The following is a 21,677-nucleotide window of genomic DNA, read 5'->3' as shown; positions in this document are numbered from 1 at the left end:
CTGGAACTGAGGGGTCAAGGAGGGGAGTGGGAGGGTGGGGCAGGGAAGGCGGCCTGGGCAGTCCCGTGTACACCATTAGCTCTGAGGGTCATGGAAAGACATGTGAGGGCTTTTGAGATATGAAATGACGTGATTCATGTTTAATTCATCAGACTGCTGTGCTGATAATGGCCTGAAAAGAGGCAAGGACAGGAGAATGCAGCTCCGTGACTGCAGGGGTCAGGGTAGAAATGATGATGAGTCGGATGAAGGCAGGATCGATGGAGAAAGTAGAACCTGGCCAGGCTCCAGGTGCAAAGGACAGGCAAAGACTAAAATTAGTATTTGTTGTGATGGAGAAAACAGAGAAGCAGGTTGGGGAGGACAGGATATTTTGAGATGTGACGTTTGAAATTCCTTAGACTTCAAAGTTTAGAAGCACGTGAGCAGTTGGAGGTTTGAGTCTGGCATTCAGGTGAGGTACCCAAGCTAGAATCACATATGTGTGAATCACCAGATGGCATTCGGATGGTATTTAAACGTGAGGCTGAATGAGGTTACAAAAGCATAGAAATTCTCATATTTTATACTTTTATATTTATGTAGATAAAATTTATATTTATGTAGATTTTACCTATTGATATTTGCTGTACTAAAGGCTTTACTTATTTGGATTATATCTATAGACATTTATCATATTAGAAATTCCAACAAGAGATATTTAAACTAGAAGAGTACACAAGCACACGTACCATTGGCTGTCCAATGATTATGTCCTATAGCTTCTAGAAAATTTCATTCTATGCTTGTAAGAGAAAGAGAGGCAAACAGACAAATAATGTTTTAGTATTACTATGAAAATAATTTCATCTTCACCCTTGCTAGATGCTACAGAGGGTGCAAAGACAAACATTATCAGGGACTTCCAGGAGATTCTAGACTGAAGGCAAAGAACCATGATTTAAGGAATAAACTAACGGATATGAAAGTGCTTTGCCAAGAAGTGTTGGTCTTGGATGGATTCCTACAGAGCTTTGTGATCATTGTTCTTACAGTTTGGCTAATTTTCTAGCCCAGTGCATGGCCAATTGATATGTTAGTTGATATTAAAATCATTAAGCTTCAAAGATTTTACATATCTTGTTTCTTCTCCTTGGCCACAGTCACCATTAAATGACACTTTTTACAGTATTAATCAACATCAGTAGGCATATGGTGCTGTGTGTGGTACAGAAAGCGTGCAATGTTTGTTATTGCTGCTCAGAGCCACAAATGTGAAGTCATTACACTGAGAGCACACACCATATAAGTGTAGCTGCAAATATCCACCATCGTGATAGCAATCAACAGTATATAGAGCTTAAGCCTCCTTAAGCACAGATTCCACATTTTCTTCTTTAATCCTTGCATTCTCTGTGACATCTAGCACTGTGTAAAAATGATTCTAGGGTCAAATGTAATAAAATGAAATAAATAAAATAAATATTTTAAAAAAGTAAAATAAAATAAAATAAAAAAACAGGTTAATAAAATAAGAAGTATGGTTAGGTTTCAAAAAACAGTCAACCTAAATAGAGACAGGAGACACTCAGGGAACAATTGAAGAAAATAATTACCAAGTCCAAATATGAAAATACCAATTCATTTAGTAAATATTTACTGGATATTTTCTGTTTGTGTTTCATAGATTTAAATCTTGAGATCATTTTGAAGAGTAGAGCTTTCAAGTACAATACAAAAGTTGCAAAATTAGAATGCTGTTAGGTTAAAACTGTCCTAAGCATCTGCCTTCCAGTGTGGATGGGGATTATGGATGTATGAAAGTCATAGTTCTGCATCTGTTTGTTAAATACTGCAGGCCTTGGTTAGGAAACAGACAGCTGTCTTTGATTACACAGAGGCAGGGTTGCCTCCATGTAAGGAAGCCTTCTCCCAGGATTATGGCCTGATCCCTGTGAATAAGGGGCTTCTTCACAAAAAGGGTTTAATCTAAGCTGCTCCTTTAAGCTACATTGTAGATGATCTTCTTTTGGAAAGGAACATGGCCTATAGTTATACACCTAGTTATTATGTGGAAGGATGTCAGTTATTATCGGGAAAGGGTATGCAGTCTGAGAATGAGAATTTGCTTGGGCAGTAAGTAACCATTGTACGTTCCAGAACAGAACATTGATATGCTGAATCCAGTGTTTATGAAAGATTATTTTAACAGCCCAAATATAGGCTGAAAGGAGTGGAGGAAATATTGGAAATAGAAGAAATGAAGAATTTTGAGGATGCTCGAGCATCGCTGCACATTGCTCTAGTGGTTTAGGAAGTGTGTTTCCAAGATTGCTGTGGATTGAAAGAAGGGGTCCCCTCTGAATTCCAGTTGGTCAGGAAAAAGATTTAGAGAACATCAAATGTTAAGAGCTGACTGCAGTTATTCATTCTTTGGATAAACTGGGACCTCAATATAAACACTAAAGAAATTATGAAAGCATGCCCTGGCTGGTGTGGCTCAGTTGGTTGGAGCCTCATTCCCTGACCGGGAATCAAACCTGCAACCAAAAGGTGGCAGGTTTGATTCCAGGTCAGGGCTCATGCCCAGGTTGTGGGTTTGATCCCCCATTGGGGTGCATACTCGAGGCAACCAATTGTCGTTTGTCTCTCACATCGACGTTTCTCTCTCTTTCTCCTTTCCTCTCTCTCTCGCAAATCAATTAATACAAAGAAAGTGTGTCCTCAGGTGAGGATTAAAAATATATAAATTTAAAAAAAAAATGAAAGCACATTTTTTCCCATCAAAGAATTTTCTGAGCAGTGTGATGAATGTTATGATAGAAGAATAAGTAGTGGGCTATATGAATACAGAAAATAACATTTAAATCAAGGATCAAATTAACATCTCGAAATGCTTGAAGGACACGTGTATACATAATCCATCATTAACAGCCATCTCAGTGACCATGATTCACAAAGGGGGCCAGTGCCTGGAAGGAGGAGTGGCGGGAGACAGGCTGGTTGGGGAACAGGAGCCAGCTCAAGCAATTCTGCTGCCCTCTCCTGGGGAGGGCCGTCTGGGCCCATGGAGCCTCCTGAGCAAAGCTGCCGGGCCCAGAAGGGTGGCTGTTTCCCATAGAATTTAACACCAGAAGAACTTGTGGGCTTTCTGTTTATTTTCTTTTTATCTGCATTTATTTGTTCATGTTTGACATATTTCCTCTGAAAATCCATTCTTTTCCTTCCCATGGCCTTTTTTTTTTTTTTTTGGCTAGAGATAGAAGGAAACTCATTTCAAGAAACAAACACGGATGTTTGTGTGAAAATAGATCTCTTGTCAACCTTCCTGGGCCAGAAGAGTTTTGCTTCCTCTATTAGTTACAGCTTCATGGGAAGCCAAAGGAGAGTCCCATGCTCACTAATAGATTGTCTGGGATAGTGTCTCCCACTGGAGGTTTACTCACCAGAAACATGGCCATGCACTCCTCTGGATGTCTCCTCTCTTGTGTCCAGAGAAGCATTGCTCTGCAGGGGTCATGACCTTATCACCTCTGGGTCAGCTTACTTGTAAATTGTCTTCATCCTGTATGAGCAAGTGTTTGCATCGTTTTGCTGGAGACAGACCTCTCCTTTTTCCTTTGTAATTCGATGCCACAACATATTTTGTTTTTATTTAAAGTTGGCTTTACTTGAAATATAGAAAATCATTTGCTTTTCAGTAATTTGAAATCATCCCAGCTGTCAGAAAGACAAAATCCTTCAGCTTGTCAAATATGATTAGCTGTAGTAGGAACATTTGGGGACAATCTTTCGCATTTTTTACTTTCTTTTCTAAGTTGTCGTTAACTAAAACCGAAATGTACTCTGTGATTATATAACAAAATCATATTATATGTAGATAATCACAAGTTAAGCAAGCTTCATGGTAAAGATAAAGCTGAAAGTAGTTTTACAAAAATGTCTTGTTCAGAATTTTTTGAAACCATGTGCACAGCCTCATATTCTGCAAACAAAATAATTTTCTTATTTTATTACTTTCCAACATGTTTTCTTTTCTTTTTTTCTTTTGTTCTTTCCTAGTGTGCACTGGTATGTGAATGTTCAGCCCCAGACAGTGTGAGCGGAAAAGACAACTTACCTTTTTTGAATGCAGGTATGTACCTCTGTTCTAGAAACTTGCATTAGTTTCATATGAACAAAAATTTTAATTTCCTGTGGAATCAACCCTGAGCCTGGGCAGCATTCTCACAAACTCATTTGTGAAAAATTAGTCATTGAATTGGTAATCGTGGGGAGCTAGCAGTGTGGGGGTAAACTTGACAATTCCACAAGAATGGTATATAAATACTTTGTCTAAATGACAAATTTCTGTTAGCTATTAGATTTTATATTCTCTGAAATAAGACACATGGGAAGACAGAGTAAGTAATAGAAATGTGAAGCTCTTATTTAGTTTGACTTTCTAATTGTAGAACTCAGAATAAAGTTGCTAAAACAATAGATATATGGATCTGGTGGGAAAAATTCATGCATGTGTCTGTACATTCTTGGGTGTGTATGTGGGTACTGTATTACTTATAGGAATATATTTGAATTTCAATAAGGCACTAAACAATGTGCTAAATTATGAGCTTGTGAATAAAACTGAGACATATGGTAGTTTTAAATGTGTGATAAAATGTATATGTAAATCAGAGAACTGATATTTGAATAATAATGTAAATTATGATACCAACAATAATAATAATGATAGTAAATAATGGCTATTACAATGACAGGCAATAGGCTCAATGCCTTATGTACCTATCTTCCCTTGATTTCTGACATTTGATGTGTGCTATGAAGAAGGCACTATCATTATCCCCATGTGACAGATGAGGCAATTGGTCAAGGTCACCTACTTAGCAAATAGCAGGTTCAGAATTTAAGGCTGGTTTTGATCCCAAGGACTTTACTCATAATTACTAGGCTGTGCTATTACTAAAAAGCCATTAATTGATAGGTTGGAGTAACAAAAGAACAAGCTTTAATATTTTTCTGGCCATGCCACAATGTACATTTAAACAAAGACATAGATAGCATCATAATCAGCTTAATGAATGATCTGGTACTTCAAAGGCTCACTAATACATAACCCCTAACTATTGACATTTGGTCCCTGAAGGAAGCCACTAATGATAGAGGATGGGAATGGAAAAAGGGAAGGCCACCCTTTAACTGTGTTTATACATACAGAGCACTCAGAATAAAATTTAACAGTAACAACAAAACATTAACTGTACTTATGTAGAATGAGGGATTATACCAAGAAGAGCAGCTGCTTCTCAGTTTATGACCAAATGACTTGTTTTTTTTAAATTTTTTTTTATTAAGGATGTAATATTAGAGAGATGCTCATTAAACAGTGAAGGGTCAACCAGACAGTTAGACCAGCCATGGACCATAAAATGTACTTGATAAATTATCAGCGTGGTTAAAATATCTAATGTATCCTCAAAGGCTCCTCCTCACACTGATTTTTCGACCTGAAAGTTGGCTAAACCTTTAGTCTTTTATTTATATAGTCAGACAATCTATTTCATTTACTAAATGTCAGTTTTGAGAAATAAAACTGAGCGTGGGAGATGTTAAGTTCATTTTCAGTAGAGTTTGAATGAATCAGGTTATCACCAAAATCATGTACACTGTAAGATAAGTTTTTAATGATTCACTCATGTGGACCTTATAATTTTTTATGCACACAAAAAGAAATGACATTTTAAAATACTGATTGGTTTAATATAAATTTCAAAGAGAAAGAGAAAAATGGCTGAGTACGAGAATATATTGCCTGAGGAAGCAGAGACAGAGGGAACATAGTGAAAAATAAATCAACACCCCCTAACACATGGGCGGTAAAATCTGTAAGGCATGAGTCTTGCAATTGCAGTAACTCTTCCAAATTACTAGGGTACTATTCCTAATGTGTAAATTGTAATATGACAAAGACAGCTGCCATGGAAATGATGGGAGCAGCTGCATTTTGCAATTTAAATATATTTACGTAGCGGAGTGAGAGATGATTGATTACCGAGAGGTGACAGTTTTGGTGGTGATACTCCACTTAGTTCCAATGACATTTTTCAATCTCCTTAGTCTTGTCAACCCCGAGGAGCACCCAGAACCTAGGATATTTGCCACACATATTTTCTTTTAGCCTTCTTTTATTAGACAAAGAAAGATAAGTCTAAATGACAGGCAAATGTCATAAAAGCTAGATTTTTTGTGTGTTTTTAAAATTTTAAAAAATTAATTAGGATGGCACTGCTTAATAAAACTATATAGGTTTCGAGTGTACAGGTTTATGATACATCATCTGTAGAATGCACTGTGTGCCAGATTTTTAAAAGTATTAAAAATACAACTAAGAACTCTTCATGAAATGTTTCTGTTCAGAATATAAAAGCACATTGTGCAGGTATAGAATATGTATGACTTTGGCCTGTGTGTCCCTTTGCCTTTTGTTCTATGCATTTATCTGTCTAAACCTGGCAACTTCCAAATGAATCCATGAGGTTCCCTTGTGGTATTTTTTTAAACTGTAGGCGAAGGGAGCCTTCGACAGGCTTCTCTGCATGCGCATTAATGTGTCGCAAGGAGCTCGCCGTCCCCCAGTGAGCTATGAAGTCCTTATTGAGTGAGAAGAGAATGTCATCTCTCTCAGCAGCTCTTCCCTGTTCTATTTATATCTCCAGAGGTTTAATTTATAATTCAGGAAATTCACTTATCTATTGTAAGACTAAAAAGAAAAAGCTCTTCCCCCCAAGGTCTCAGCGCTTTCGTGCCCTGTTTGGTCTTGCAAGTTGCACGTGTAGGCTGGGAGCCTGGGGAGCTGAGGGCAGGGGGAGAGAAGGGCGGGGGGTGCAGGGTTGACAACTCCTAGGAAAGGTGTGGAAGGACCTGAACTACGTGGGAAGCCAATCTCTTTTAGCCGTCGGATTTTATATTCTCCGAAGCAAGGCACTCTGGAAGACAGTAAGTATTAGAAACGGAAAGCTCTTATTTAATTTGACTTTCTAATGACAGAACTCAGAATAAAGTGGTTAAAACAGTAGGTTTGCCTCTTTAACCATTCGCTTAAGCAAAGTGGTCGTAAGAACGCTTAAATCTGTTTGGTGCTGGGCTGGGGGAGTAGGGAAAGTTAGTTTTGAATGTGGAGAAGTACAGGACAGATCTCTCATGTGTTCCCCTAAGTCACATTGCCAGTGGAGGCACCTTCTCTGCAGCAAAACAGGCAGCCACAGGCTCCCTCGGCTACAGTATAAGGGCCCTGGGTGCGCTGTGAGACCTGGTGTCGCAGCCTAGATTTGCCACCCAGCAGCGTGACCCCGACAGACAGGCCAGCCTCTCTGCACATCAAGTTTTTAATAATACCCAGATCCACCTAGACAGCCTTTGACTTCCTTTTTGGCTCTCATATGTTTGAAGTAGATACAGCTTAGTTTCGCTTTTGCTATGATTTTCTTCTTTTTATAAGTATTTCATACAGGTATTCATTGTAATCAGTTTCACATGGAGGCACGTGTCACTTCTTGGTCATTTACAGTTACCTTTCTCAGGAGTTATTTATACTTAATAAGGCTTACCACAAAGAGATATATACCTTTTTAAACTGCTGTCGGGATGGCAATTCTCTCTGTATTCCACTCTCCCAATTTTCCCTGTAAAAGTACTCAGCGAACCTTACGTCACTATGCCAGATCTGTGCAGCTAACGGCCCCTGTCCCAAAGTTTCCTATCATCTCCACATTTTAAGTGAGTTTCCTCCTGTCAGCAAGCATTACATCTGCTACAGCATCTTCCTTGGTTGAATTCCACACGCCTTGAGTCATGAAATTATCCTTCATACTCTTTAAAGACCACGTGCATGCTGTGTGCCAGGGTGGATCCTGTCCTTCCCATTCCCAAAGGGTGTGTCTCACCTCGTGATTTCCATGAGTGTGCAAGCCGGGATCTGAACAAAGGCGAGGGGACCGCCCAGCCATCGGTACGAAATACATGCAGTTCTCCGGATTTGGAGCATTTCGAGATATTTTTACTTCTTGCTGCACGGATGAATCACACCTTTTCTCAGAATAAGCCACTGTATCTTTTTTATTCTTTTCCCCCAAAATAAGTTTAAGCCATCTACTGCTGTTGCTTTGCAGAAGATGCTAGATTAGAAACGATTTAAGAAGAAACATTGCTTATTTATCTCTGTATCTCGAGGGCCGGAATACAATAGGAACTCCGTAAACGCTTGTCGGATGGCTGATAACAGGCATAGCTTATCGTTTGAATATATTCTTCAGGTAGTAAAAGACTGTGCTGGTCTTCTCTCCATGGGAAACATGTTCAAATGTAATTATTTAGGTTTCGAATGAAATAATGTATTGCTTTTCTTAAAGATCACTACCAAATTCTCATTTTGAAATGTTTTCCGTCTCATATCTCGACACAGATTTTAATCACCTTTCACAATATCACACAACTGAGCTAAATATTGGGGTCACATTCCCCTCACTACACCACCACCAACAACAATGCATGACTCAGAATATTTTAAGAGATTGTAAAACAATTCCCACTATACTTATTTGAGCGCTGATAAATTCCAGGTAAAAACACATCCCCAGTTTTCCTCTTTTTCTCTTTTCCTTCATTAGGTATTAAATTTACTACCTTGTCAAATTTTAGATGATATCATTTTGTATTAACGAAGATGCCTCTTGTGTTTCACCCATATTCATTTAAATAGATTTTGTCCTTGTATTTATAACTCTCTGATACATAAAATTTGGAGTCATTTTGGCTTATAATATTGGCCCTTGATCCTATATACTTACTCATAAGATTTCTTTGCCCTTTGCTGTTTTAACAGATGCGATGGAGTCTATTAACCTTGCTCTTTCAGAATTCCCATATATTTTCATCTCTGTGTATTAATGTAGTTAGGATGTTAAGTAGCTTCAATGGAGGAGTGAATTTCACTATCCAATAATCAATGGAATCATCTCTTAGACACCTTTAAATGCTTCCACTCTCTTTCAGAGTACATTACCTCTTCCACTGCCCACTTTAGGTAAACTAAAAAAATAAAGGCATGAAGGCCATGTAGTCAAAAGTTAATATTTTGTGCCTAAATGTGAGCAGGCCTTTCTTTCGACTGTGGTTTTTCCCTTCTTCATTCTGTTGCCTGTGTTCTCCCTTGAAGTGAGTTTTTAATTATGCCCTTCCCTCTTGCATTTTCCCCCTCAGTGTACACAGTCAGAGCTCTCACTGTTCTTCTCTTGGGGAAAGTAGTGCCGGGAAACGTCTGAGATGCAAGGTTTAAGCTCATTTCTGTGGACTGTTTGCATTTACTGGGCACTGTTTGAGGAAAATAGCACAGTCCTGACCTTCGCAAAGTTCACATTCTAATGAAGGACACAAAAAAGTAAACAGACAATTGTAGCACAACTGGTAAGAGCCACGGTGGAGAAGGGGAGGGAAAGTACAAAGGAGAGGCACCTGTAGAGAGGCAGGGGCTGGAAGCCAAGGAAGGCTTCCTGGAGGAGATGTTACCAGAGCTGAGCATATAGGCTGGTTACCAGGGAAGGAGGATGCTTCTTTGAGTTGTAGAGAATGCCTCGAACAGAGGCAAACTGGCAAGAAATAATGTGAGTTCATCACAATACAGATTGTTCCAGGTTGCTCAGCATGAAATATGAGCCAGCTTCTATCTTCTCTAGTTTTGTCCTTTATTTTAGTGCCTGAACTGGAATTAACAGAACAAATCAAACTAGAAGGCGTGAGGCAAATCATTTCCTCGACCACCTGAAATCTGACATCGGAATTCTTTACAGTAAACTCACCAATGATCCCCAATTGAAGACTAAAGCCCCACAAATATTACTTTTATGTTTTATTCTGGTATCTATTGTAGTTTTTCTTATTCTTGGCCTTAAATTGAAGATGGATGGCCAAGGGTTTATGCATTTAGCTAGACTAGCGCTTTGTCCAACTCAGCTTATATCTTATTTCTATTCTGTTTTTTGTTTTTGTTTCTGCTTTTGCAACACAACAACACACACAATAACAATTTAGGTTTTATAACAAACCTAGAGAGTAGTAACTAAAACTTTCTTGGGGGTTTCTTTTTTTAACAGTAAATTTCATCTTTATTTTTTTTAATTTTATTGAATTTATTGGGGTGACATTGGTTAATAAAATGATATAGGTTTCAAGTGTATGATTCTATAACACATCACCTGTATGTTATATTATGTGCTCACCACCCGAAGTCAACTCTCTCTCCATCACCATTTATGCCCCTTTACTTTCTTCTACCTCTCCCACCCTCCTTTCCCTCTGATAATCACTATACCGTGGCCTGTGTTTATGAGGGTGGGTTTTTTTGCTTAATCTTTTCACTCATCTCACACAAATCCCCAAACCCCCTTCCCTCATCTTTATTGTTTTTAAAGAGATATCTCTTTGCTGTATTTTCAAAGTTCTTGTCATGTTTTCTTACTCTCTTTTCTATTAGCCATGTTTAAGATGGTGTTTTAGTGATTTGTATTAGGTTTTTAAGTACTCACCCAATCTTAAAAAGACCCAACTTACATTTAAGATGTATATAAATCTAAGATATTTTCAAGTACAAATAGGGGAGTGTCAGTATCTAATTGGATTACACAGACTGATCTGTAGTAAGTATAATGCAGCATTTGGAGAATAGGCCAATGTATGCACATTCCACTGATTAATTGAACTATTAAACAACTGCATAATTAAAAGTTACAGAATGAATGGATTCTCTACAAGAATCTGCAGTACATTAAAATAATGATTTTGTAAGGCTTAAAGCCAATAAAGTCAGATTCCATTTAAATATGTGACTCCAACCACCTCCCCAAAGCAAGAAAGTACATGAGGATAATTACAGAAGAGCTTCCTCTGGAAAAATATGTTAAAGACAACCTGATTGATGAGGCTTTTTGATGATCCCCTTGACCCTGAATCCAGATTTCCAAAATTTTTGTCCTATCCATGGACATCCTTAATAGGGATGCAAAAAAGAGAAAATCACTCCTATGATATCTCTCTAGTTTATCTTTTCTTCCTTAAGTTGCTTGAGCAGCCGTCTTTTTTTGTGTGTTGTCTACGTGGTGGCTCTGTTGAACATTTCCTTGGCATCTTTGCTTTGATAATTCAGAATTGGAGCAGCTGGGCTTTTACAGTTGCTGAATCCCATTAAAAAACAGGTGGCACTTTATCTTGTTAAAGAGGCCCTGTTACCGTGTCTGGGAGAAACAGCATAGAAATTCGAGTTGTGCTTCAATTTGGGGGACAGGTGTAATTCTGTGTTCATTCACCTGATGGGGTAGACTTCAAGGGGAATGTATCACTATTTGGACTAGCTTAGAACTTTTATCCTTATTAAATCATCACAAGACCAAGGTGTGGTCCAGAATGTCTCCACCACTCTTCTCTTGGTAGCTTATGTCAATTATTTTTAATAGTTGGTTTGGAAAAAGCAGTGAAAAACATGAGGAGAATACACACAGGGCTCTCTTTTAAAAGGACATACAATAGATATTAGGTAGATATTGTTGCTGGGTTGAGCCTATTATATGATCAAAAATGCATCTCTCTCTTTAATAATTTTTTTATATTTCAATTACAATTGACATACAATATATTAATTTCAGGTGTATACCCCAGTGATTAGACATTATATAATTTGCTAAGTGATCACACCGATAAGTCTTATATCCATCTGACACCACACATAGTTATTAGAATATTATTGACTATATTCCCTATGCTGTACGTTACATCCCCATGACTCTTCTATAACAACCAATTTATATTTCTTAATTCTTTCACCTTTTTTGCCCAACTCCCCCCCCATCTGGTAACCGTCAAAATATTCTGTTTCTATTCTGTGTGTTTATTTATTTTGTTTTTTTAGATTCAATTGTTGATAGATATGTATTTATTGCTATTTTATTGTTCATATTTTTTTATCTTTTTCTTCTTCTCCTTAAAGAAGACCCTTTAACATTTCATGTAATATGGTTTGGTGGAGATGAGCTCCTTTAGCTTTTCTTGTCTGAGAAGCTCTGGAGATAAGTCCTGGCATCTGTGGGGAGCCAGAACTGAACGTGACAGACTCATTTAAACAGCTGGAGTGTATGTGCAGAACTGTTGAAATTTTATCTCTGCTATAGAGGCGAAGCATTTAAAAAATGACAAGACATTCATCATTTATGACCCATTGCTCAATATTTGATGCATGAATACCATTCCTTTCTTTATGTAAGGATGACATAATCTCCCCAGTATCAACCCAACAAGAATTTTGAGTTGAGAATATCTTTTCTGGTCATGTTTGTAACCAGTGCAACAAATTTACATGGGATTTTAAAGTCAAGCCATATATATTTTTTATTTGTTTTAGTCATATGCCATTTTATGCTATTTCAGAATACAGAGTAGGTATTCTTGCTTTATACACTGTAGGTGTTCAGTAAGGAATCCTGCTGGATCAAATAGGGTTTAAATGGATCACACTATGTCTACATTGAGATGCTGATAAATATATAAAATTTAGTACTAATATTTGGAGACCTATGAGTTTCAAAAGATCAGAATTGTATCATAAAAGATGGCAGACATTGTTGGGAATTTTTTATTTTGGATGAACAAGTTGTCTGCTATTTTAAATTATTTGTCCCATGTGGTTTCCCTTAAAAACAGTAGGTTCCTGTAGAATCCTTGCATGTTGTGCACCGGATGGTCAGAGGAGAGTTCGGGAGCTCATTAATCAAACTTCCCTTGATTTCTGCGTTAGCCATTTTAACAAAGGTTTATATTTAGAATGCAACGAAGAGCATTGAAACAAAACAATAAAATTGAAAGTTGAAGGGCTAGTTCTATGATAACAGCAAATTGATAATTTTATAACTTGTGAATTAATACAAAATATAAATTTTCTAAATATAATTCTTGTTTTCAAAAAGGCAAGAAAAATCCAAGGATTTTAAACCATTGTTTGAAAGATGCAATGATTCTATGTGTTCTTGGGGAAAAAAAAAAAAAAAAAGGCTAAAAAGGAAGCACATATACTGAGTATAGATAAACCAAGTAGCTGAATATTTACTTAGGTTAGTAAGAAAAAATTTGGACATTTGAGATTGAGTTTTTGTCTTACTATAAAAGGATGCATTTATATTCCGGATCATATTAACTATATTAGAATTCATGAGATCTCATGAGTGGATTAACCTGACTGACACTATATTGAATTCAATACATACTTGTTTTTCTTCTCCAACTCTAGATACAACAAGAGATCAAGAGATGTTGTAGTAAAATTCTTATATCTTTGAAACACTGTCACATTAAAAATGAATGAAATATCATAGTTTTTTCCCCACTGAATTGCTGTTGGTTTTTATATTTCAGAGGGAAGGAAATGTATCTGATAAGGTCTGATATCCAAAATATATAAAGAACTGATACAAATCAATAACAAAAGAAACATACAATACAATTAAAAAATGGGTAGATGATCTGAATAGACACTTTTCTAAATAAAGCATGTAGATGGCCAAAAGATTCATAAAAACATTCTAACTATCACTAATCATCAGGTAAATATAAATAAAAATCACATTAAGATATCACCTCACATCTATTAGCATGGCTATTATTAAAAACACAAGAACTACCATATGATTCAGCTATTCCACTTCTGGATATTTATCCAAAGAAAATGAAAATATGAATTAAAAAAGATATATGCACCCCCATGTTGATTGCAGCATTATTTTAATAGCCAAAAAAATGGGAACAACCTACCTGTCCATCAATGAATGAATGAATAAAGAAGATGTGGTATATACATACAATGAAGTATTAAAAAGAATGAAATTCTGCCATTTGTAACAGCATGAATGGACCTTGAGGGTATTATGCTAAGTGAAATAAGTCAGAGAAAAACAAATGTGTGATTTCACTTGTATGTGGAACCAAAAAAAACAAAACGAAACAAAAAACACCAAAAACAAAAAAATAGAAACAAGAGAAAAAGAAGAACTCATAGATACAGAGAACAGATTGGTGGTTGACAGAGGCAGGGGGTGGGGGTAATGGATGAAGGAGGTAAAAAAGTACAAATATGCAATTATAAAATAAATAAGTCATGAAGATATAATGTACAGTATGGTGACTATAATTAATAATACTGTATCATATGTTTGAAAGTTGCTAAGAGATTTTTCATGAGAAAAAAATGTTTATGTATGCTGACAGATGTCAACTAGACTTACTATGGTGATCATATCTCAGTATATACAAATGTTGTATCATTACATTGTATGCCTGAAATGAATACAATGTAATATGTCATTTATATTTCGATAAAAATAAACTAAGCATAATTCACTTTATATATAGATCTGTGATACAATCTAATTGATAAAACTTAAAGGTTATATTTATGTTAAATATGGTCACCCAACTTTAAATATGGTCATACAATTTTAAATTTGATCATACAACTTTAGATTTTAAGTATAGTCTCTGAATAGACTGGAGATATTCTGTTGTTTTCTGGCTTCTATTGGCACTTTTGAAAAGTGACCACTCTGGCTGATCCTCAGTAAGGGGTAGGTAAATGTACTGGAAGCTTTCAATCTGGTCATTGAAGAATGGGATATTTAAAATCAAGATTTCCAATGTAGTATCAATATTGGTAATGATAATTTCCAAACTATACCTTTGACAAAGATAGTTTGAGAGAAATGGATGAACAGATCCTCATTTTAATGTTCAGAAAGATATATGCTTACCCAAGTAGTGAATAAGGTACGGTGTTGTAGACCCCTAAAATTTTGAAAGGTATTTTACCCTATACTTTGAGGAGACTTGGCTCACATACCATGTTCCGTATTATTTGCAGTCTTACATCCACTTCAGTATCAAATTCTGTTTTTAATCAGCTTTATTGGTAAATAATCATAGATAATTAACTGGTAATTGACCTAATATTTTATTGCACATTAAGCTTTTGTGTATGAGTGTAACAAAGACATTCATTGCCCAACAGCAATGGAAACAAATTCTGCCCTGAAATATGAGTTGGGAATGTGGTGGGAGTGCCATCCTCACACACAGATAGAATCAAATATTATCTGGCCCTACACATATTCTTTAAATGTTTAAAGCCCTTGATGGTGTGATCTTGTCTCTTTTCCCCTAATCGTTGCCCACCCACCCTAATATACAGTTTGTTCATAGTCTCCCTGTCTGGCTTCTGATAATAAGCAGTTTCAGAAAAGTGTGTTGTTGACTCATTGGCACTAAAGTATGTGTGATATTTAAATTTTAATAGATGGTAAGCCAAGGAATAAACTTTTCTGACATTTAAGAAATAAATAATTTTTAGGAGTAGCGTCATTTAAAACCTCTGAAAAAAACTTATCACTTGTCACCTACTATATAAGTGGGTAAAGATGACTAAGAGTGATTGGAAGAAATTCAGAAATATATTTTTTCCAAGTGTGCATTATATATAAATACATATATTTTCATCTATATCTATAAATACATATGCTTTATGAAAATTTTTAGAAGAGCAAGGAATTAATAGGTGATAAATTGGGGAACCACAGTAGTCATATTTATGAATGAGCATTGGATGTGTTATTTTTTAATTTGATAAAGACTACATGTCCCAGAAGTTACTGAAAAAAATAAGATGTAAGAACAGAATTCTTAGAAATTCAAAACACTAATGGATTACAATTTTAAAAAAATAAAATATTTTGATTAAACAAAAAAGTAGAAAATACCCTGACTAATGATTTTGTTAATTTATCATCATCTAATGTGCATATCTTTATAATTTAACAATCAAGCTTTTGTGTTTTTTTTTCACCTCAGTGTTGAAGAACCCGGTGTGTAAATTATATAGATTTCCCACATCTGACAATAAGTGGATGCGAATTCGGGAGCAGATGTCAGAAAGCATACTTTCTTTTCATATTCCTAAGGAATTGATCTCTCTTAACATAAAAGAAGATTTGTGTAGGTAAGAGAAAATAATAGATGATTGTCTCTTGCACTAATTATTTTTTTTCTTAAAGTAGGATGATAACATGAAATTCTAGACCTGCACTGTCCAATGCTGTGGTCATTAGCTTTGTGTGGCTATTAATCACTTAAAATGTAATTAGTCCGGTTTGAGATGTTATGTAAGTGTGAAATACCAGATTTTGAGTTCTTAGCACTCAGACTGCCACACAAACAAGACTGATTTCATAATTTGGATTAAGTTAAAATATTATTAATTTAACTTGCTGTATTTTATTTTTTGAGTATGACTACTAGAAAAATTTTAATAACATATGTGACTCTCTTTTGTGGTGTGCATTATATTTCTATTCAATAGCTTGAAGTCTAACCAATAACCTGAGTTTGGGCCTTGCTAATATTCCCTGTATCTTTACCTCACCTGGTTTTGGTTTCTGTTTCTGTAAGAAATTCCTATTTGACTCTTTTTTGGGTTACTGATCTGTAACAAGACTCTCAGATATTTGTTGGTCTACAGACTCTATGAGATGATTGATAAAGCATGCTATGTGAATGGGCAGTATTGTCATACAACAAAATTAAATTCATTGCTATAATAAAACAGAAGGATGTGAGAGCTGGTGGTTGATGAGAATTTCTCTGAGCCGTGACTACTCAATTTGTTTCTCTGCCTTATATACCTCTAGTGACTTTAAAAATGCTGAATACTATATTATACTAACGACTGTTAAGGCCCTAAATCTCAGAAAATTAGCAGATATTTTTAATAGTTAACATTTTTTAATTGCTTAAATACACAGCAGAGTGTGAAATGTTCAGAAATGTGGATTTCTGCCTTATGTGCACATTAGTACATCAAGTTATTTAAGAGCATTGTACCCCTTTGGTAGACTCTACAGTCTCCAGGGAGATCATATTGACATAAACCAGTGAGCACACCATGGACAAGGCAGGTTAAACCTGGCAATATTGACGATATCATCATGAGCCTCATAATATTTCAGTAATGGACCACATACGCAACTGTGGTCCCATAAGATTATAATGGAGCTGAAAAATTCCTGTTGCCCACCTAGTGATGTCACAGCAGTCAGAACGTCGTAGCAACACAAGGCATCACTCACATGTTTGTAGTGATGCAGGTGTAAACAAGGACATTGCACTGCCAGCCCTAGAAAAGTACAGCACACACAATCATATACAGTCCATAATACTTGATCATGATAACAGATGACTATGCTTTTGATTTATGTATTTACCATGCCAAACTTTTTATTGTTATTTTAGCGTGTACTCTTTCTGCTTATTAAAAAAAAGTTTTCTATAAAGCAGTATGCCACGTTATGCCAGAAGCAACCTCATACATCTCTTCTTTACTGTGTCTCTTGACTGCATCATGCTCTCTTGTGCTTGATTTTATCTCGTGTTGTTTTGTGCAATAACATGCTGTACTGGCTTGTAGCTTTGGAGCAATGGGCTAGAAATTAGAGCCTAGGTGTGCAGCTGGATATGCCATCCAAGTTTGTGTAAATGCACTTCATGATGTTCGCATAATGACTAAATCACCTAATGGCACATTTCTCAAAATGTATCCATCACTAAGTGGTGCATGATTGTATTTGCTAGGGTAGGAATGACTGCACAAATGCTGTACATCCAAGTGAGGAGAAAAAAAAAGAAAACAGAACCTGGTTTTTAGGGAAAATCAGGCAGGAAACTGGGTTATAAGAAAACAACCTCGATCTAGGGAAATAAAGATTGAAAGAGTGACAAGACGGTGGATATTTGAGTGTAGCAAAGGGAGGCTGACCAACTACAGAAATCAGACAACAGTTACTGACTCAGGCGAAGAGAAGCTATAAGATGTACAGGAATCTAAGCACACAACTTATAGGAGCCAGCTGCAAGAATGAATTAATATAAGCCAAATGATTCAGTCCTGTCCCTACCTAGAGCTGGTACTAAGAGTGGGTGACGGGCAAAAGCAAATCCCAGGAAGGAAAAGCAAACTTATGTATTTGAGTAGAGAAGCATGGAGTTTGGATCACCAAGGCCATAAAAGAATTATCATCCTCAACAGTGGGTTGTATTCTAGACTCTCTGATACTAAGAGCTGACTAGCGTCATGTAAAGGTCACATTTCATACAGAAGGGATGGAGAAGATAATTGTTCCTCATAGGGGTTATAGAATAAGGAAGGATGCACAGTAGACAAGCTGAGCTGAGGTGTCCGCAGAACCCAACACCTTTATTTCACCTGAGAACCGCACAAGAGTTGTTGCCTGATAAAGCAGATATAAGAAGTTAAGGCTAAGTCTTACCCCATAAAATGGATTTGAAACTGCATCTAACTTAGCCCATCTTCAATTTCCACTAAGGTATCTATATAGACACAAAATGGAAAATGATGAGTTTTCACAAAACACTGGAATCCATTTTTAACATAATACTATAAATAACATAATTGATGGACCACTAATGCTATTTCATCTAAAAATACAGCAAGCTAATGAGAAAGAAAGTGAAGAGCAGGACCCCTACTGCTGTCCCAATCTGTCTTTTGCCATCAGTTTGGAAACCCCATAAAGGTTGAGTAGCTGACCTACTACTTTTGAGGCCTCCCCAGTGCTCTCTCCAACTCCTACCAGCACTCCCTCTCCCATTCATACCTCTCTGTCCGTCTAATCACTGACAGTAAATCGCAGGGGGAAACAATGAGTAGGAAATAAGGAGAGTGGTCACTAAGCCATTGAATTTTAGTAGGCATGGCCTCTATAATTATTATTTTATTACTTTTTAATACACCATAGTGTCATCCACCCATCCTGTTCTCTTGCCTTTCTCTATATATCTTTTTAGCTATAATTTGTAGCAACAACAACAAGAAAATTGCAAATACATGGAAGGGGCTAGCGGGCAGTTTTGGTGGAGACAAAGGAGCAGTGCCTCTAAATTATTATAAAGTTCCCTTACAAGGGGCAGACCTAGGAACTGTCATCAGTATGTGCTGGAAACTGCTCAGAGAAGAAAATCCCACTTCAATCCTATGAAACTAAACTATGTAAAAACCTGATAGATTCTGAAGATTCGCTAGGCACTCTGATGACCAGCCTGTTCCATATACATTTTGGTTTCACCAGCTTCTTTTCTGCATAAATCTCCTATCATTAGAATGTGTTCAAAATTTTTAACAATGAATCTTTAAATTTTTATAAAGGAAAGGAGAAAAAAAAAAATCATGCTGAACTCAAAAGGGAAATAGGAAAAAAATTGCCGGAAAACTGATTAGCTGTCTCAGCAGAGTATAAGCAGGCGTGGTAGTTCTGAAACTGGATGAGAAAGCCATAAGAAAAGAACCGTCACCCTTAAGGAACATGCTGAGAAGAAAAAGATAGTGTAAGGAATGATGAAATTTTAAATTGCAGCAACCAAATTAAATCCACAGAGCCCACAGAAAAGATCTGACACGGAGAAATCATCTCAGGAAAATGGAAGCCACACATGATAAGCTCTTCTCAAGCTACACAAGGTGAAAGAAGTTTAAATGGTGAGATAGATGTTAGATATTCAGGGCACAAAGCTGGGAGCTACCAAATAATTTTAAGTGTTCTCGGGGAGGAACAATTAGTGCAAAAGCTTGAAAACAAAACACGGTGAAATCTTAAGCAGTTTTTTTCCCTTTTATACTCTAAAATCAGGATAGCCTCACACTTCTCTTCAGAAGCCCATGGAATAACATTGGCTGATTTTTGAAAGAAAAAGGCTGTGACCCCACTTTATTATATAGGGTCAGGTTATGATTTTTTTATGAATGAAGGCAATGAAAATGACATACTTAAATGTGCAAGAGCTCAAAAAGTGCCACCCACAAAACTTACTTGAAAATCTACTTGAGGCTATATGCCATCCAATTGAGAAAGTAACTTAAGAATTATATTTATAATAAATATAAATTAATGTGATACAAAATAAATTATATTATAATATAAGGTTTACATGATGTGAAATAACATAATAAATTAAATTAAGAATGTAAGAACAGGACATTGTCTTGCAAAAGGACTTTGAAGCATTTTTCTTGGTTGGGTGGAATCTCCAACCTGGGCAGAGCTTTACTCTGAAGTTCCTTTCTCAGCTTCTTTTAACCCTAGTCTGATTCAGATCCCTAAAAGTGTTTTACTTGCCTCAACCTCCCTCCCACCCCCACACTTTCTCTCAAACCCATTTATATTTTACATTTTCATTTCATCTACTCTAATCCCAACCACCATTATTTCTGGCCTGTGATAGTACAACAGTCTACTAATGACATTTCTGCCAATGACCTAATTTCCTTAGAATCTGTGGCTCACATTACAGACTCACACAATCTGATTGAAAATGTTATACAATGCAGATTTCCAGTAGGAGCTTTCTGGAGACAGCCTTAATATTTAATATTTGAGAACTACACTAGAATTATGTGTTTGGAAGGGAAGAGAGGGAGGTTCTGCTTGCAAACAACTCAGTATAAGACTTTGCTTCTGAAAAGTTTACTGACTTGCTCCGCAATCATGGTACATAAGGGAATTAACATTGAAAGGCAGACCAATTCTTCGCTGAGGCATACTTGAAGGTTGGGGGAACGGCAACTGGTTTATTCTGGAGCTGTTATAATGGAAGGAAAAGGGGAGGGACATGTTGAAAGCTCAGAGATCCTAAATACGTAGAGTGTGTGCGTGTGTGTGTACGTGTGTCTTTGCCTGCGTTTATAAGGCTTCAAGCTTTACAGTCCTTCAACTTGGGTTGCTTGCAGACAAGTTACATAGGTTTTACCAAACTACCACCTATAAAATTTTTATAGTTTGTTTTAGTGTTGCCACATATTTTGTTTATGTTGAGTATTTTCTTCAGCTTTTGTACCACTTCAAAGTTTTGCTGTGCTCAGTCTGCATTGAAATATGTCAGTTACTAAGTAAAATTATTGTACCTATAGAATTTATGCTCCATGACAGCTACAAATGTAGTATTAAATCATGGTGTGCACATGTGTATGCTTAGATGGGAGGCCCTGGTGGCCGTACAGTGTTTGGCTTTATCTAAAAGGTATACATTTCTACACGATAAAATGATATTTGAAAACCTATAATGGTACAGAAAGTTTTTAAAAAATGAAGTATTTCAGGAAAAATGATCTTCGTGACCCATAAAACTCCCCAGGAAAACATTAAGTTTCATTTATATAATGCATTTTTCACTTTTTTCCTTCTTCATTTCTTTCCTATACATATTTTTCTTCATGATCCCAGAGGTGGAGAAAGAGAGCAATTCTGGCATAAAGTGTTAGGAGTTTAGAGAAAAACACAAGAATATTTTATAACAATTATCTTGAAGGCTTTCTTTGGTTTTATATAAAACATAAATATTTGTGTGTGTCATGCAGAAAAACAATCTTGTAAATAAAATATAAAAATCTGAAGCAAAATATTTAAATAGAAAAATGTGATAGAGTTTGGGATGTATAAAATTCAAAGTTTTATTCCCACTTCTTTGAGAAAATGTACATGCTTTGTCTTAGATATTGGTGTTTGTAAATGTACATATACTAAATTCATGTTGATAAAATATTTTATATT

At 36.2% G+C, this 21,677-nt stretch overlaps 1 protein-coding gene across 4 annotated transcripts in view; it reads left to right on the top strand.

Moving 5' to 3' along the window:
* The window catches only part of INPP4B (inositol polyphosphate-4-phosphatase type II B), a 528,611-nt gene that overhangs the window by 377,130 nt on the left and 129,804 nt on the right, over positions 1 to 21,677 (top strand). For all 4 annotated transcript variants that reach the window (XM_081135695.1, XM_081135696.1, XM_081135693.1 and 1 more), the window contains 2 exons: positions 4,042 to 4,114; positions 15,913 to 16,060. In XM_081135695.1, coding sequence (XP_080991821.1) covers positions 4,042 to 4,114; positions 15,913 to 16,060 — 221 coding nt within the window. The remainder of the gene's footprint in view (positions 1 to 4,041; positions 4,115 to 15,912; positions 16,061 to 21,677) is intronic.

The sequence above is a fragment of the Miniopterus schreibersii genome (genome assembly GCF_964146895.1).
Source record: "Miniopterus schreibersii genome assembly, chromosome: 4".
NCBI classification, from domain to species: domain Eukaryota; kingdom Metazoa; phylum Chordata; class Mammalia; order Chiroptera; family Miniopteridae; genus Miniopterus; species Miniopterus schreibersii.
Note: the sequence above shows the minus strand (reverse complement) of the source record. Positions and strands in the feature narration are given on the sequence as shown.